General features: G+C 36.8%; 1 protein-coding gene across 2 annotated transcripts in view; it reads left to right on the top strand.

Annotated features, from left to right (window-relative positions):
* The window catches only part of adck1 (aarF domain containing kinase 1), a 119351-nt gene that overhangs the window by 57856 nt on the left and 41408 nt on the right, over positions 1-20087 (top strand). For both annotated transcript variants that reach the window (XM_058749203.1, XM_058749202.1), the window contains 3 exons: positions 9759-9917; positions 10554-10712; positions 13887-14003. In XM_058749203.1, coding sequence (XP_058605186.1) covers positions 9759-9917; positions 10554-10712; positions 13887-14003 — 435 coding nt within the window. The remainder of the gene's footprint in view (positions 1-9758; positions 9918-10553; positions 10713-13886; positions 14004-20087) is intronic.

The following is a 20087-nucleotide window of genomic DNA, read 5'->3' as shown; positions in this document are numbered from 1 at the left end:
TGTGTAGTGATTTACTTAATTTGATGTTAAAATATCTATGTAGTAGCATATTGCTACTAAAATTATTTATGTATTTTATATTTCTATAGATTTAAATAAATATTGTTATTTTGAACTTAAAATATATTAAAATACAAGACAATTTTAACTTTATTATAATATTTTAAAATGTGTCTTTTTAATGTATTTTTAAGCTTTATTTTTTTCAAAAACATCAATCTAACAATCTTCAGCCCAAGACTTTTAAACGGTACTTTAAGTGTAAATGTTACATATGAATACTTATGAATAATAATGACATCAGTTTGGATATATTGGTTTACCTCTAGGTGCAATGTTGATCATTTTAAAATGGTGAATACTGGCGTGTTAATCCATTTCCCTGATATATCTAATTACCACTAGTGATTATGCCCTCATGATTATGTACTCATTCAAAAATGGAAGATTTTGTCCAATGAATTAACCACTTAATCCAATAATCCACCTAATATATTGGTTTACCACTGGTAACCTAGCATATAATAATAGTTAATACTTTAAGTATCATAAACTAACAATTAAGAACATTTCAACTGTATTTATTAATCTAGGTTAATGTTAATTTATAATTTTTCTGTCCCTTGTCCACCTTTTTGTACATGAATGTAATTTAAAGTGTTACAAAATGGATTAATATGTATACAAAAAATAATATTAATCTAGATGATCAGATTCTGTTTTCTGTAAGCATTGTTCATTGTTATTTCATTAGTTTAAAGCTTAAGATAATTTTAAGTAAGTGAGAGAGAAACTTTTGGAAACTGGTTTATTCTATTATTTAAAGGTCCAATTCTCACTATTAACAAACCATTAACTATGACTTTTGCTTCAATAAGCTACTAATTTGCTGCTTATTAATAGTTAGTAAGGTTGTTATTAAGTTTAGGTATTGGGATGTAGAGTATGGTCATGCAGAATATGTGCTTTATAGGTACTAATAAACAGCAGTATGTTATTAATAGGCATTAATAGGCATGATAATGAGCAGCTACTTAATAGTGAGAATTTCCTATATTAAAGTGTTACCAAACTTTAAAACAAATTAAGTTTTGACAATTTATAACGAGCACTTAAGATGCACATTTATTTGCCACCCATTCCCATGTGTTCGTGCTTCTGTGCTCTTACTCTGTCAAATTTGGTGTTTTATCAGAACTCAAGTAGCTAGAGAAATTTTGAGCTGATGGAAGTGATTTCTAAAGTTTTATGGGTGGACTGCCGAGCGACTGTGTGTCTGACACACTGCCGAGTGTGTGTGATGAGCGTGTGTGCTGGCGGGACAGACTGTGAGGCGTCACTCGTTTAAAATGCTTTGGTATCGTCCGTGACCCCCACAGTTTCTCTGTCTTGAAGAGCTGGGATGCTGACCCTGAAGATCTCAGGAAAAGGGCTGAATCTGCAGCTCTGCCTGCCTGGGAACATTCTATGATTTCAGGACAAAAAATGGCACGCACAGTTCCTGCTGCCCTGTCTCCAGCGGAGCTCAGCGTGGGAGACAGCTCCTTTGCCTTTGTTGCTTCCCCTATAATTTCACAAAAGTACAGGCAATGGCAAGGGAAGAATGTAAGTGGTTTGTTGCTCTTTATTTGTGGATTGTGACAGCGGGCAGGGGGGAGAAGACAAGGTGACAAACGCGAAATGTTGCCTTGTGCTTCTTTAGAGTACATCCCCCTCAGAGAGCACAAATTCAGTCCTGAGTCGAGTTGACTTTCATCTTGTGTATCTTGATCACCTCAGTTAGTTTAATGATAAAGTCACAGAGTAAATAAGTTCATTTCTCCCCGGACAGGTTAACACTAAAATGTCATTCTCTTGAATCTGCAATCCAGTAAGTTTGAAGGAAGATGAATGAATCCATTGCTTCAGTCTTCAGTGTCACATGATCCTTGATCATTTTAATGCTGATTAGGTGCTTAAGAAATGTTTGTTGAAAACCATAATACATTATTTTCAGAATTCTCAGATAAAAGAGCACCATTTATTTGATGTAGAAATCTTTTGCAACATTATAAATGTCTTTAGTGTCAGTTGATCAATTTAATGCATCCTTGATGAATAAAAGTGTTCCTTTTTGTCCAAAAAAAAAAAAAAAAACCCTTACTGACCCCAATCTTTTGAACCTTTTCCAACCTTTTTTTTTTTTTTTTTAAATCCTTGTTATTTTTTATGTTGTTCAATTCACCCCTTCATCAATAATGTGTTTCAAAGTCATTTCAAAGTTTGGAAAATTAATTTAGTTTGCATTTAAACAGGAATGCTCAGCTGTTGGCATTTTATTATTAGTGAAGTTTTTGTATTTTTGTAATTAAGATAAGATCACCATTCTCTGGAGGATGAATAATAAAGGTCCGCAAAGAAAGGATTTCTCTAAAAGAAAACTAAGTTATAAAAATGTTAATGGGCTTTGCTGCAGAAGAAAACTACTGGATTTATCTGGAGTAAATACTGTGAGCAAGGCTTCTCTTCATTTGATTCAGTGCATGTTGTCAGAATGTGTCTAAATGCAGATATTGTGAGTTATCTTTGAGCCATCTAAGATATCTAAGGTATTTATAGCTTTTAGACACACACGTACACATACATTTGTAAACCCCTTATATTTATTAGGAAGTATTCATGCAGAAATCTGCTTAATTCCAAATGTTTCACAAACTCACATTTACATACGATTGATCTTTTTGCTTATGCTATTAGTTTCAGTGTGGTTGGTGTGCAGTTTATCAAAATCTAAAGCTAAAACTAAATTTAAAGCTAATGCACACAGCATATTTTAAAATTTTATTACTGGTGTTTGCTGGGGTTGAGGTTATTACTTTTCTAAGCCCTTAAATTAAGTTTTCACGTGGTGTACAATAAATGAGTGGAAAATTTTATAAATTAAATCAGGGAACTGAACCATACCTAGGGACTTGGTCAACTAAGCAACTACCTAGTAACCATCTAGAACTCTTTAGAAACAACAACTGACTAAAAACACATAGCAACTTAGTAGCAACCCCATGACATCAATCACCCAGAACACCCTACCACAGGCAATAATGATTACTATTATATTTATTATATTATATTATATTATATTATATTTATATTATATTATATAGTTATTTTTGTCATTGATCAAGACTCCCTTGATCAATAATATTTTATTATTTTTAATTTAATTTAATGTATTTTTAGAGCTTTCAGACATGCTTTACAGGTGAATTGAACTCTGTTTGCATCATTGAATCATTATCTACCTGTTTATCCCTGTAAAACTGCTGTGAACAAACTGTATTGTAAAAATTATTAAATAAATGTGACATTTTTATTTGATATTTATTTTTTATTTTAATTTATTTATTTATTTATTTTATTTTATTTTAGTCTGCACATCTAAATTTGTTCACAGTTGAATGAATGTCACAGCCTCATTGGTCAGTCAGTAGGCAGGCTTTAGTTGTTTTGAGGCCCGCTCATGCCTGTTTCTCCTCTGTTTGTGTATCCCCTCTGCGGCAGTCTCAGCTGACTGTGATTACAGTGAGGCACAATAATGGCTACGGCTGCTCAGCGGGAGGTCAGAGGTCACGCTGTGCTATCAGGTTATCGCAGGCACTGGCTGATCTGTGCTCCCAGTCATCTGTGGCTTTAGATAAGCTTGCACGAAAAAAGAGACAAAACTCTGATTATCTGATAATTTCAGAAAGGACAAACTGGGTCAACTGCGTGAACGCTCCGGCAAAAACAAAATGACAAAAATGAGAAAGGACAGTGAGGCGAAATGGTACGAAAATACAAATGCCAGACCTGTGCTTTGCGTGCAATGCTGGACATATTGAAACGCAAATCCTGAGGGAATTACCGCACAATTGAGGTTTGATACAGTGGCTCCTGTAGCGAACGCTGTTGTAGTACTGTGGGCTGAGCATATTGCATATGACAAGAGACAGGCCAGTCTAATGACTACAGCTCTCTAGGGATTCCATCTTGACCTCTGCTGTAGCTAATTGCTTCCATTATTCTTGTCTCGCAGTGAGAAGAATGGAGCTGGGGGTAGGAGGAGCCTATCTTATCTCCACCCCCTCCAGGCTTTGAATGACAGATGAGAAAGAAGTGACTCAGCAGGGGCCCAGTGTGTGATGCAATATCTTGCTTGACTCTTACATCATAGAATGATGGTTAAACTGTCCTTTTACAAAGCAACACGCTATCTATAGTGTATAATCTCAGTATAAATTTAATATAAAGGTAAAAATCAGCCATTTTTGTGTCAAAAGTTCTATATGTCGAATCATACACTGAAAAAAATAATCATCTGCATGGCTATGGTGTAATGAGAGCTTTCCCAGAGATATGGTTGCATAACTCATGCACTGGCAATTGCTAGTCGTATGTGGGAGAAGCGCCTCGGGAGCGCTGGAAGGTCCCTCTGAGAAACTAGCCATGGTCAGGTTCACATTAGCCTAATCAGACAGGTTGTCTGTGTACAAAAAACAGAGTTTGGATGGGTGACACCAACCCTGTCCACCTGCTGGTATTGCTGTAAAACTGTTTTGAAGAGGACTGATTGTTTTGCTATACATGTGAAGGCCAAATATATGGCATAGCATCTGGCTTGTGACCACTTATGCTAGTTGAAAAGTTTTATAAGAAGATATATAATATGCAGTATATAATAAGATATACAGGTGCTGGTCATATAATTAGAATATCATCAAAAAGTTGATTTATTTCACTAATTCCATTCAAAAAGTGAAACTTGTATATTATATTCATTCATTACACACAGACTGATATATTTCAAATGTTTATTTCTTTTAATTTTGATGATTAGAGCTTATAGCTCATGAAAGTCAAAAATCAGTATCTCAAAATATTAGAATATTACTTAAGACCAATACAAAGAAAGGATTTTTAGAAATCTTGGCCAACTGAAAAGTATGAAAATGAGTATGAAGTATGAGCATGTACAGCACTCAATACTTAGTTGGGGCTCCTTTTGCCTGAATTACTGCAGCAATGCGGCGTGGCATGGAGTCGATCAGTCTGTGGCACTGCTCAGGTGTTATGAGAGCCCAGGTTGCTCTGATAGTGGCCTTCAGCTCATCTGCATTGTTGGGTCTGGTGTCTCTCATCTTCCTCTTTACAATACCCCACAGATACTCTATGGGGTTCAGGTCAGGCGAGTTTGCTGGCCAATCAAGCACAGTAACACCATGGTCATTGAACCAGCTTTTGGTACCTTTGGCAGTGTGGGCAGGTGCCAAGTCCTGCTGGAAAATGAAATCAGCATCTCCATAAAGCTCGTCAACAGAAGGAAGCGTGAAGTGCTCTAAAATTTCCTGGTAGATGGCTGCGTTGACTGTGGACTTCAGAAAACACAGTGGACCGACACCAGCAGATGACATGGCAGCCCAAATCATCACTGACTGTGGAAACTTCACACTGGACTTCAAGCAACATGGATTCTGTGCCTCTCCACTCTTCCTTCAGACTCTGGGACCTTGATTTCCAAATGAAATGTAAAATTTACTTTCATCTGAAAAAAGGACTTTGGACCACTGAGCAACAGTCCAGTTCTTTTTCTCCACAGCCCAGGTAAGATGCTTCTGACGTTGTCTCTGGTTCAGAAGTGGCTTGGTAGCCCTTTTCCTGAAGACGCCTGAGCGTGGTGACTCTTGATGCACTGACTCCAGCTTCAGTTCTCTCCTTGTGAAGCTCTCCCAAGTGTTTGAATCGGCTTTGCTTGACTGTATTCTCAAGCTTGCAGTCATCCCTGTTGCTTGTGCACCTTTTCCTACCCAAATTCTTCCTTCCAGTCAACTTTGCATTTAATATGCTTTGATACAGCACTCTGTAAATAGCCACACCTTTCAGTAATGACCTTCTGTGACTTACCCTCTTTGTGGAGGGTGTCAATGTTCGTCTTCTGGATCATTGCCAAGTCAGCAGTCTTCCCATTATTGTGGTTTCAAAGAACAAGAGATACCCAGAATTTATACTGTAGGGATGGTCATTTATTCAAACTCAAATGTAAATATTCTAATATTTTGAGATACTGATTTTTGACTTTCATGAGCTGTAAGCTCTAATCATCAAAATTAAAAGAAATAAACATTTGAAATATATCAGTCTGTGTGTAATGAATGAATATAATATACAAGTTTCACTTTTTGAATGGAATTAGTGAAATAAATCAACTTTTTGATGATATTCTAATTATATGACCAGCACCTGTATATTTATGTTAATTAAGTATTTATTTGAATATTGGAATAAGGTATCTATAAGGGTGCTCACAGACTATATAATGCATTTTGCACTCAATAGTGGCAAGTTTGATGTGCGAGTTAAAATAATAATATCAATCAGATAAGCAACATTTTGCATCTGCAAAAAAGATCAAATCTGTTACAGGGTTCTGGGCTGCTGCTGTGCATATTTGAGGATGGACAGTCAAAGGTCTGCAATCGATTAAGTCCATAAAGTTTGCCAGGTTAGTGACTTCTAGTGTTTTGAGGCACTTAGTAGCAAATAAACTAGACATCCAGGAGCAGTTTTATTTTGTTTTATTTTGCTTTGTTTACCGAGATTTGCCTGTGAAATAATTGGTACTTTTTACTGTTGGACTGACAGGATCACAAAGTCTGCACATTTCTTCTGTGTTGTCTGTACAATTTTGGACTGACCTGCTGTGCTGTGTTATTTGAATGAGCTAGTCTATTATTGTTGTAAAAGCTATTTTAGATAAACCTGCCTCCAGACAGTAAAAACAAAACAAACCGTCTTTTCATATTTTACATGATGGTCAGACAGTCTATTATTTTCTAAGGTGGCTTTCTTGGAAAGGAAAAGCTGCAAATTGTGCTAGACTTCATCCCAATAGTCCAAACCTGGCCATATGGAGTTAGTGTATAGAAATGATAACTTAATAGAACGTGTTCGGGTTGGGAAGTGTGATGGCAAACTTTGATGTTAGCATGTCAAAAGCTTGAAGGTTTTAATAAGGAAAGGTCAGATAGACCAATTAAAACTCGACATATTAGGCCACCTCAGACTCCATTATTAGACTTTATCATAAACCACATCAAAAATACATATCAGCATGTTTTTAGTATATTTTCTTATGTTAGTAAGGAATTTTAACATACTGATAGCTAGGTGTTGCTGTTCTGTTTTTATCATGTTTAGCATGCTTATATGTGTTACTAGCATCTAGGGATATTTGGTGTAGCTTGAATACACTATAGGAATCAATAAATGAAAAAGTTACACCCTTGGATGAAAGTCTTTGGGAATGTGGGCTTTTTCAGAGGTCTGCTGCAGGAAATTTGTAAGTTCAATTTGTTAAGAAAAGATCTAGAAACTTGAGTCAGAACATTCTGGAGGTCTGTGCCAACATTAGTGGATATGCCTTGAAATTCGAGGTCTCAGAAGAATAATAAGCTTAAATTTTAGATTTTGGATTTAAGTAAATGCAATTTACTTTATGATTAACTTAGAAGCCAATGAGAGGTTTTCACAAGTAAAAGTACTAATTTTCTGTATATCATTTATTTCTAGAGTTGTTATCTCTTCCAGGATCTGGCAAATCTTAATCATGACACAAAGAAAGTCTATTTTTATCCGCTTGTGTCACTAAAGGAGTTTCATATTCATAGAAGCAAAACTCTGTATGTGATATTCACAGCTACCTCATGCTCTGTTCTTTTGCATGTTACTCATACTTATCCTGGGTGCCGTCCAGACGTCAACAGGCTAGATCACAGCCATTTGCAGGGGAAATTTCTGGGTGAATGCATAAGGTGAGAAGTGTTTGTTCCTCAATGGTCCCTCACCTGAGATGGCAGACCCTGGCATCATGCCTCTCTCTCTTTCTCTCTGGAGGTTCCTCTAGTCCGCCCCATGCCGCTCTGCTGACACAGATGGCAGAAGTCCAATCTGGATGATGATAAAAATCCACTAACTTAGTCATCAGATGTGTCGGAGCCGCTCATTCTATTTTCTTGGCTGCTTCCAAATTGGAGCTGGCAATTTCTGGACTCGTTATGAACAAACAAGACCTTTAAAGCAGATTAACTTGCCATTTATACAGCTCAAATATTTTCAGATTTTAGACGGGCTTCAGAAGCAGTACATTTAGCTAACAACATGAGATCTGGCTAGTGCTCATAGTTGATTTTGTGTGCATATTGCTGAGCAGCAAATCAAAGGCACACAAAATTCTAAGTACTGAGATATATGTATAATTTAGTAGTATAGAATACTTTATTTATTTGTCATTGATTTCCCTTGACTTTTCTCTGGATTTTCACTAAGCTCATCATATAGAACTAACTACATGGTCGTCCTTATATAAGAATGATTCATGAATATATTGAACAAAATTAGGTAATTCTGTAGTATAATTTCATCTCCTGAGCGTCAAGAGTCTATGATTTCCAAAATGTCTGCAAACCATAACCATTGGTTTCAGTACACTGCTCTATAAAAAGAACAACTGAATTTGAGTTGACCTTCATATGCTGCACTCATTTGTTTGTGTAGAGGTTGCCAGGTGACGTTAATTGTGTGAAAGCTTGGATTTCTTGGCACTCAATGTTGAAAGGTCCTCCGACTCTTGTTTTTAACAGCACATACATCCTTTTTGTCTCTCCGGCAGCAGTGAAACGCATTTGGAAATATGTCGTTTTGGTGCAGAACAGCTTGATATTCCTTTTGGAGTATTTATTTATGGTTAACTCCTCTTGTGCACACACAAACGAGAAATTTGTCACTTCCTCTTGGCATCCCCTTCCACTGCCCCTGTTGTGTCTGTGTTGAATATTCATTGCAGTTGGCATCACAGGAAAAAAGTGGCATACTGATCAGTCATGCTATTTTTCACCAACTGCATTTACAAGATGCCCTGCTTACACCCTGCTCAACATAATTTCCCCCGCTGTTATAACTGAACTGGCAATTAAATGATTTGTTCCTTTTTGAATATCATATTTCTTTGTAGAAATTATTTACATTTAGTATAACACATTTTTGGGGAAATGTTTGAAAGAACCATCCAATACATTTGATTTGTTCAAGTTTAGATACTGGGCATGCCATTAAAATCATTTTATTACACATTAAGTATCAGCTTTGATTTATTGATTTGGATGGTGAAGGATTTTGTCCTGCTGTTTTCGGTTGCATTATGTAATTTTTATTTTTTTTAAATTACATATTAATAGTTTTTTGTATACAATCCTGAAAACTGTGCTATATTATTTATAGTGTTTTTTTTTTCTTAGAAAAAAACTTCATTTTTATTTTATTATATGTAAATGTATTATAAATAATATGTACTGTAAGTAATAAAATTTTATATATACAGTGTTTTATATTTTTATTTATTTAATATTCTCTATATATTTAGAATTATTTTTGGCCAAAGATTGCTTTAAAAAAAAAAGTATTAAATAATATTAATAATTTAAGTTCTTTCAGATTTCATTAATTAATTGTTTTAAACCTTGAACAGTGCACACATGGCCAAAAACTGCTAAACTCACAGTACAAATTCCTATCTTACTAGCTTCCTGAATTCGCCCATGTGTGTACTGCAACTTTCTTTCGATAAAAGTGCCATTTAAATGACTGCCTGCTTGTTTTTCAGTGTCAAAACACCTACGGCATTCCTGTACGATAGAGTTCCTGCCTCTTTCCAGTTTTCTAACCTTTAAATAAAATTCTCTCCTCAGCTCAGCGATCTTTTCATCCAGTTTGAGGAAAAGCCTCAAGGGGCCGCCTCCCTCGCTCAGGTCCACAAAGCTGTACTTCCAGATGGGAGGACGGTGGCAGTGAAGGTACAACATCCCAAGGTCCAGCGCCAAAGCTCCAAGGACATTGTTGTGATGGAGGTAATTACCGAGGGAGCAGGGCTGCCGATGCCTGGCTTCTGATGCCTAATTCACACGCTCTGTCATTGTCACACGCCCATGTATAGCTCGATCCGTCTAGGGGCCTGTTCACCTCCCATTAGTGCTTAAAAAATAGAATCCATCATTCAACCAACAGTTTTATTCATTCATTTTATTGCAAATAGCCATTTGTCCATGCACCTACAATTTCATTTGTATCACACATAATTAGTCTATTACGGCCAGGTCTTATTCAGAGTCTGGGCTTCAGTGTAATATAAAGGTGTGCAAGTTTGCATACCCCTTCCAGAGACGGTAAGCTGTTTAGTACTTCTTTCTTTTTTTTTACTTCTTTTTTTCTTCCCGTCAGAGTCTGCATCACTCTTTTGAGGTTTATTTTGCAACTGGTTAATTGATTGTACTTTATCCATTGCATGTATGTTATATGAAATAGTTTTGTCAGGCCAGAAAAATCTAATTAAATAAAACAAAAAATATATAAATAATATAAAATAAATTATTTAAATTATAATAAAATAAAAATAAATGATATAAATAAATTATCAGTGCCATTTAAAAAAATAATCTTGATCAGATCCTATCAATGAGCATAACTGAATGTGTGTCTGTTTTCAGATTCTCCTTCAGGTTGTCCACTGGTTGTTTCCAGATTTTGCCTTTATGTGGCTGGTGGAAGAAGCCAAGAAGAACATGCCTCTAGAGCTGGACTTCCTCAATGAAGGACGAAATGCTGAAAAAATAGCAGACATGCTAAAGCAGTTCACGTTTTTGAAGGTTTGTGACAGTGTTTTTCAGTGTGGCGTAAATATTTTTTCCCATTAACAGTCTTTTGGTGTACAGCAACAATTGACCTTTTTAAATTCGAAGATCTTAGTGTCTTAAATGACCTTAGGTTTTAAAATAAAGCATGAGGACTTTGCCAGCCAGGTTCATAAATGGCAAAATTACTTGCTTGAAGTGACCAATGATTTTTACTTTGTCAACGGCCTTCAGGAAACAATTCAGTTGCTTACTTTCGTTTGGAATGATTCTAAGAGGAGTGTGCCCTTCAACGCTGCACGAATGCAATGAAATATGAGTGAAAGCTCATATTTCAACAGATTTCAGCACTACAAAACAAAAAGCTCAGACTGTTTTGACATTTCAACATCTTATTCTGAGAATTTTGTCAACCTTCAAGTGAAGCAAGTCACAAGTCCTACTAAAACACCGTACTGTCTTCAATTTGCACTTTTTCACACTGCTTCGGCTAGACGCCGCGAATCACACTACCCTCATATTTCTCCCCTGCAAGAAGACTTTGCAAGGTAAATAATCTGTCATAACAACTGCCAAATGCTTCCAGGCAAGTCCCCTTTTCATTTTTAATGAATAACAAAGAGACCTGGCTGGCCCTGCAGGGTAATGAGAATTGCCTGGGTTTACACCCGCAGATTTGTGCCTCTAATGCACACTATTAGCTCTGTCAAAACGTTTGACAGCGGAGCACAAGCCGCCATGTCAGGAATAAATCCCCGGCTTTCTGCATCAGCCTCTCGCCCTGTAAAACAAGCGTGATTATACAGCGGCGGCGGCAGTGCAGCGGAGTCGCAGGCAGTTCAGAGCGTTTTGCTGTTCCACAAGGCAGACACTGAGCTGAAAAATGGCTCTGTTTATATGGTGGTAACGGAGGGATTTTTTATCGTTGACATTCGTTTGATAAAGAGAGCGGAGGGGAACTACACTGAAAGTGTGTCGCCGGAGGTGGTGGCAAAAGCCAGGCCTTGGTATCAGGTGGAGGAAAATTATCAAAGAAAAAAACAGGAAATCTTCCTCATTATGTAGAGAAAGTTTTTAATTAGTAGCAAGTTGGTAGAGCGATGCACCAGATAAGCAGAGATGTTCAGGAACAGGTCTTATGGAAAAGGAAGGTCATCTAAAGCATCAAGAAAGCCTGCTGCTTTGATCTTTATGTGCAGATTATAGCTAATTCTGAGCATCTGGCATTATCCGTCACAGAGAATCTTATTTTCTCTATGTCATTGTCTGGAAGTACAGATAGCGATTCCAGGTCACAAATTGGCAATTTTGGTATGGCTAATAATGCTTGTTCGCTCACAGTATGGTATATAACTGTTTTCCAGTTTTTAGTTCATTAATGCTGTTTAATAAGTAAATTATCACTACTTCTCTCGCTCATACTCTGATTTAGAAATTTGAACAAACATAAAACAAACATAATGTGTCCAGCAGAACACCATAGAAACCGCATAGCAAACACTCAAAACACTCAAAACACCCTATCAATTGCATATGAACACTTAAAACACTCAGCTCCTTAGAAACCACATCTCTAAAAAAACACTTAAAACACACTAGGAACTTATAGTTTTTAGGCTACGGGTTAAAGCGATCTTCCCAGAATGCAGTTTTGACAGAAGGGAGCCCACATGGAGGGAAAAAAAATTAAATAAAAAAGTTTTGATTGGCAGTTGGGCTGGTTTTGTTTTGCAGACCTGGCAACCAATGAAAGATGAAAGAGGACCAGGCCTTGGACTTTACTTGTTGGTTTTGTTATGCGGCAGTCCACTGTGAGTCGGCTGCCACTTACTTTCGTTTTGTCTTTTGTTTGTTTTGTTTCGCGACCCAGGGTTTGAAAACCTGTGCCCTAGGAACAGGAATGCTTAAAAAAATACTCTGCTCCCTAGCAACCACACTGCAACACTCTAAAACCATTTCGAACTCTCTATAAACTGTATAGCAAACCTCTAACCGTTCATAACACCCTTGGAAACACATAGCATAAAACCACTCAACTCCCTAGCAACCACATAGCAACACTCTAAAAACCACTCTGAACTAATCAAATGCTAATACAATTCACTGAAAACAGTTTAACTACTTTGAAATGTTCTGAATGTTACTTTTTTCTTGCCTTGTTCATAGAAGTACAAAAAAGGGAACGGGACTGTGCTTTAGGAATTTTTTTACATTTTATTGAGGAATTATTATTTATTATTGCCCTTATTGTGACATTTTTTTAAAGTTCCTAATATTGTTTGAAAAATTTCCTACAATATGTTTAAATGTATGCAAGGTCAGTTTCCAACGATTAGTTTGAAGCAGTTCAAAGATTCTCTCCCTAAAACCCTTCCTTTCCATGAGCCTATACTCCGCTCTGATTAGTCAGATGGCCCAGTCTGTTGTGATTGGTCTAATACATACAGCACGTGTCAGAAACGATACGCCCATTGCCATAGTTCCGTATTTTTAATGCTCGATAGAAAATATAAACATCTATTATTTATCATACTTACAGGTTGTGATACAGTGGAGCCAGCTGGTCCAAATAAACTGGGTACTGAGCCATCTTTCAAGAGCAAGCGTTTTGTGAATCCCGCGAGATTTGAGAAGCAGTCATCAGTAAATGACAGGAACTCAAAAAAGAATGGGGTTGTACTGCTGTGGTACAGTGGAAAAAATAAAGTTTAACCACCGATTCTTTGTAGCCTAATATTTCGGAAGTGAAAATAAAACGAATTTACTTTCACAGCGTCTTCTTGACATGGAAAAGCTACAGTGTTTGGGGGCGGGGTCAAGTTGTTTTCTGCCAGCCATCGTAGAACATAGGCGAGCATTATGCAAATGTGTTACCCTGTGACGTGTAGCTGTCACGGAAGTGGGATTCGAATTTTTTATTGATGACTCGTTTAGGCTGTTCAGAGTCGATTCTTTCTTTTGGGAGACGATAACTTTATTTACCGTGCACTTTTGGCTTTACAGCTATGCAGATTGTTTACATTCAGATACAACTTCATGAAAGTCAATGTTCGAAATGGCATAATAGGGGCTCTTTAAAATGATGTATATCTAATTTGGCTAGAACAGCTGAAATAAGACATGGCACAGCTTACCCTACTTCTGTAAAGAATATATTGAGAATATGTTCTTTGTTTTGTTTTCTCCTAGATCCCGAAGATTCACTGGGATTTTTCCACCAAGCGTATTCTAACCATGGACTTTGCGGAGGGCGGTCAGGTCAACGATCGAGAGTACATGAGGAAACACGGCATCAATGTCAACGAGGTAAGAGAGACGCCCTTATCTCTGCGTAACTTTAAAACAGAGCACCAGTTCCTCAGAAACACTCAGAAGAGCAGCCCAACAAACGGCACTTGTCACAACTCCACCACTCGAGATCGCTTAATCAGTAATTTCACTATGCCGATGTTAATTCGAGCATGGAAAAGTGCTCGGGAATGCTAATGAAGCAGTCACGTTCCCTGCGACGTTTGATGCCATGGGTTCTGGAAGCTTTGAAGACGTTTCTCTTTTGCCCTGTTCCGAGAGGCTCTGACACCGCTGAAATGGAGGCTGCTTGGTTTGATGAATTATGCCTCTCAAATTTCATTTCATTTTTCTAGCCCTTAGCAGATGAGCACTAAATTAAATCAGGCTCTTTTTCATATTTATATCACAGACTGTTTTTCCGTCATGGCTGCAATTTATTCTACTCCGCCGCTTTTGTCAGCACAAGGACTCGCCGCGAGATCGAGCGCCTTTTTAATTTTGCGCTTTCGTTAAGGTGACTCTGGTCTCAGGGTGAATGCGGTTGCACACAATGGCTTCGGTTAGAATGGAGGCCCTACTGACTGAGCTAATCTGTAGTTATGCGGGTCCAGGGGACGACAGAGAGATGAATAAACTGAGGGAAGCGACTTTTGTGAGGCCTGGGGGATAACGGAGAAACGAATGCTAATGGACTATTGATCGATGAGCCAGCGTCTGTTCACATGGGGATATTTTCGTCACAATTGCCAATGCATTATCATTTTCTTGTTATTTGATGATGGTGGAGTAGTGTAGAGTTATCACTTTGTCAGCTAGCTGGGAATAGTTTTCAAAAAATAATAAATGCATAAAAAGAGAGTTAAGTGAACTTCACTCCTCCTAAAATGCAAATCACAAATTTTGCAATGCTCTCTTCATTGCAATACTCACAGGTGGGTGTTATGACCAAAATCTTATATAACACTTTCCATAAGTTTATATATCAGTATCTTGTACAGCTGACAAATTTGGGCTGGAAATTCAGTCAAAAAATGTTTATATTTCAAATAACGTCTCTTTTTGGATAATTTAGTGCATATTAAATATATTTCATCCATTGTTTCTTCTTATTAGTTTCATAAATAGTCTTAAATATGTTGCACAGGGCTTTGTTTACATTTGTTGATGGACAGACTAAAGACCTTTCACACTGAGTAGTCACTGTCAAAGTCACCTAAAACTTTCACTTAGTTTACTGTTTGTCACTCTTTTATTTATATATATATATATATATATATATATAAACGCATCCAAAGGTTTTGTGTACATATTATATGTGTGTGTGTGTATATTTATTATGTATATGTAAAGACACACACATACAGTTTATGTTTAGAAAATATTTACATGTATATATTTATATATTCATATAGTTTATATTATATATAAATATATTTAATATATTAACATAACATATTTTTTAAATATATACATGAATGTGTGTGTGTCTGTGTGTGTATGTATATATATATATATATGTATATACACAGTACACACACATATATTATGTACACAAACACTTTTATTTTGATGCGATTAATTGTTGCCCAGCACTATATATATATATATATATATTGAAAATGTTGTTCAAACATTGTATGGACAAAAATAGATATATTTTAATATGAGAAATATATATATATATATATATATATATATATATAACACTACAGTGTGTATATGTATATATATATATATATATATATATATATATGCTAACTGCCAAAAGACACCCATTTAGCTGATATATATATATATATATATATATATATATATATTTCTCATATTAAATATATATATTTTATCCATACAATGTTTGAACCCCAACATTTTCCAAATTTACACAGTTACAATATATACCATCTTGCCATCCATCTCTAGTCTCCTCAAAACACTTTCTGTTAACATGGATGCTCCATCCTGTTCAATGAAATATCTCATCTTGTTGTTCAGTTATTTCACAAGCAGCTTCCTTCATCATATTCCCAGATTTTATGCATCGCTCATCGATGGAAGAGAGGGGAATATGGAAAGCGGGCAGCGAAATAGATGATGAGATGGTTAGAAACGCATAGCGAGAAAAAGACTGCAGCCGCTGAAAGCCGTGCGAACGCACCGGCTTTTGTTAAATGACTAAATGGGATCATTTTAGCACCTGCTTTGTTTGTGTCACTGTCATTATATTTCCTCCGACCTGTTTTGTCTGTCTGAATTAATATGCACATTTGCTGCCAGTTTGTTTTGCAAAGCTCGCTGAGGCTTTAAACGGCAACCTTTCCTTATCGTTGTACACCCAGGCATCAGTGAGCCTGACAGACGGGTAAACACGGCCTGAAACCGGTCTCATAAGCCACCGAGCCGTGCTTAAAGGGCACCGCACACCTTTGAAAGACGGAGGAGGGAACGGTCGGCAGGTGGATGGCACATCAAGCGTTTATCACACCCCCCTCTCGCTCGCACTTGCACGTACACACGAGTGCACATAACATTTATTTTCCTTTACACGGTGTCACACACAACCACTTCTTGGATTTTTTTTTTTTTCTGCCAAGCTGTTTTTCTTTTTCTTTGGAGATAGCGGACTGGTTATGGGCGTCACTGATTAACTGATGTTCCCGGTACAGTGTGGTAAATGAGGATGCGTTTTAAAAGAAAATGGCATACAAATTTTATGCAGAGCTTGAAAATGCAATCAAAGGGCTCGGTTCATCAGACTCATTTGGAGTGGAGCAATTTAGCAAACGCTTCCGCTTATATTTTCCCTCTCGTTTTAGTGTGCCGCCGTGCGTGCGTGCGCGTCTGCGTCTGAGCGCTTTTAAGAGGGTTTTAGAGGTTCGGGGGAATGAAAGTGATCGTGGTATTAGCAAGCGTGCCACGTGGCCACTCAATGGGGCTTTGTTAAAGAGATGCTCTCCATTGGAACAGGTTGAAAAGGCAGTACAGCCCGCTTGCTTAAAAAGACACTTTATTTTGAAATTGCAGAGCTGTGGGGGGTTAGCAGAGCCGGTGGGAAACAGAGCTGGAGGCTGCAAGAGGAAATGAGTCTGCTCTCTGGAAGGGCATCTGAGCAGCGGGACCTAAAGACTGTGAAGAGCATATTTTTGGTTCCTTAAACCGCACCCACAGTTAAGGTTTTACGTGAAAAGCTTTACTTGATATTCAAAGAAACGAAGCAGAAATGCATTTGAAATATATTTGAAAATATCTATACAGTATTCCCCCCCCCCCCAAAATACACTTAAGACACTCTTAAATATATGGATCTTTTCTTTATATGCCAAAATATCAAACCATATGGCATTTATTTTAAAGGAATATTACATTCTACATAATTACTACATATTACATAAGTACATTTTTTTTTAAAGGAAAACATTTTAGAAAAAGCAATTTTTTTGGATTTTATACATTTTTTGTTTTTAGTGGAACCATACTTGCTGTAGTTCTGTGTATTATTACAGTTGTTATGTTATAACATTTTTGTATCTTCTAATTAACATGTTTCTATAGTTTTATTTATTAGTTATAATGTATATTACTTTGTATTTATTTATATAATAAAGATTAGCAGTTTACGCTTAAAATGCCTCTCATTGCATTATAATAGACATAATTTTATATCTAATGTGATTTTTATTTTTAATTATTTTATATATGTTTGTGTGTGTGTATATATATATATATATATATATATACTGTATATAGAGAGAGAGAGAGAGAGAGAGAGAGAGGCCTATACACACACACAAATTGTCATTATATGTCAGCTTTAAATTAATGGATGCTGTACTTCCATTATCTGTCAGTTTGCATGTGTTTATCACTGAAACCATTCGAATAATAAACTGGACTCATGCTAATTTTATAAGCACTATTAAATTTCAGTTTGTTGGTTGGAAATCCAGACAAATAGGGAAAGACCCTTTGGGAAATTAGCTGTATGAAATTTCAATCAGTGTTAGATTTCATACTGTCATTGGATTTTGTGGCTCCCAAAGCATATGTTGACAAATGTTAGAATGAGAAATTGTGGTGCTGAGCAGGGTTGTGTGTGCATATTGAGGACAACAAACATTTGGTGTGCTGGTAAACAATGTAGATGGCTTAGATAGATTGTATATTGGAAGGGGTGGAAAGGGGAAAAGGTCATAGAATTAGTATGTTTTGAATACTAGGCTTAGTATGACCTAATATGTAATGTTATGTCAACATAGTGTGGTGCTCACTTCTTTGATGTAAGGTGGTGGTGTTCTTTCTATAATGTCATTTCCCTGCTGAAAAAAAGCACAGCTTAAACAAAAACTAGTTTGTTGTTCTCCCAACCTGGCCAAGCTGGTGTTTATCTGGTTTAGCTGGCTGGTCTCCATTAAAAAGTGCCCAAAATGTCTCTTAAACCATGAGAAATGAACATCTAAACCAGCTTGGCCAATCTAGGAGACCAGATTTGGAGTGAAGTCTAATGTGTTGTCATTGCTGTGATGTCATTTCAAAATGGATGAAAATGATACAAAATAACATGTGGCTTTAAGTAATTTCATCCATCAAGGTAAATTAGTCTTGCAGCTTCTTTATTTTACCGTAAAGATGTCAAGATCGGTCAGCTCTCCTCCCTAGACACCCTCACTTCCCCTCAATCTGTCAATCATGGCATAAATGCCCCATCACCCTGTTCCTTTCTCCTTTGCTCTTTTTCTCTCTTGCACAGAGGTCACAGGTTCATAATATCAGACAGAAGCTAAGTTTCTACACTCTTTTCATGTGACAGCAGCAGACTTTGAGTACCTGGCAGCTGACACACATAATATATGCTGAGTCTGATCTTTAAAATCTTTATATTCTCAGAGCTTGCGAGTACATTATAGAATCACCGCATGCAAAATGTTCCTCCCAGATGCAACCAGAATAAGTGGTAATGATTAAAGTCAACGCTATATTAGCCAGCATCACGGACGATCCTGCCCTCCGTAACCTCCACCGCTCCCCCTGCAGTACTCATTAGCCGCTGGTCAGCCTTTACAACGCTCACAAAAGTAAATAAAGCAAACAGTGTAGCCAAGTGCTTTATCTGGGCCGAATACTGGCTCTGGCATTAGCCAATGATGATGAGAGTTATTAGACAGCTGATGAGATAGATACAGAACATAATAAATGATGGAGTCTACCTCTGAAAATGGATAGAATTATTAACTGGCTCTGGCATCTGCGAGCTTCTGTGTGGGAGCTGGCGTGTAAGTAATCAAAAGATTGATGATGGCTGGAATGGACTTTTCTCTCTGTGTTCTGCCAACGTGCACAGAATGTCGGGATGTTTATTTATTTTTTTACTAGATGCAGCAAAGTGTAAAGACGGCGTACATTAGCTTGAGCTAAAATCCTTATGGAACGAATTTTAATAGCATCAGCTTTGTATGTGATGAAATTAGTAATCGCTAATTGCCCCTATGCTTAAACATCTAGAAACATAGGCATGTTTTTGGTGTAATGGCTGTTTTAACATTATGCTCGTTCTGACCAAATTGTATAAAGCAGCATCATGGATGGTGCAGTCCCAGAATGCATTGCAACATGCTCAGTGCAAAAGTGAGATCCAAGAGAAATGTTTTACAGCTATCTTTTACTACTAATAAATAGCTCAATCTAAGTAAGGTTGAGCTATTTTGCCTAATATTTGTGTTTGCTATAGTTCCCTGTTATTTATTCCCATATTGTATAATTTCATTTGGTTAGTCTACAGTATGTCTACAGTTAGGAGAAAATTAAGTTGTTAAAATGAGAAAATGAGAAAATAAGAAAGAGTAATAATAATAATTCATGGCCTCTTAGGGATTCTGTATGTTTTGGAACATGGCTATTGTTATGATATTATAAGTAAACAAGAGTAAGACATGTGATCAGGCTAATTGTAAGAAATTGTATTTGTATTGTGCCTTTAGACATGGTTTTGGCTGTAATTGTAAATAAAAACCTACTAACAGGTGGCTAAGAGGGTGTAAACTAGTAACCACCAGTGTCTATAGTGTGACTGTGTGTGTGGTAAGTCAAATCCCAACTGGCTGATCC

This window comes from Onychostoma macrolepis, chromosome 17, assembly GCF_012432095.1.
Source record: "Onychostoma macrolepis isolate SWU-2019 chromosome 17, ASM1243209v1, whole genome shotgun sequence".
NCBI lineage: Eukaryota > Metazoa > Chordata > Actinopteri > Cypriniformes > Cyprinidae > Onychostoma > Onychostoma macrolepis.
The sequence above is the reverse complement of the archived record's forward strand: the minus strand, read 5'-3'. Positions and strand labels throughout refer to the sequence as shown.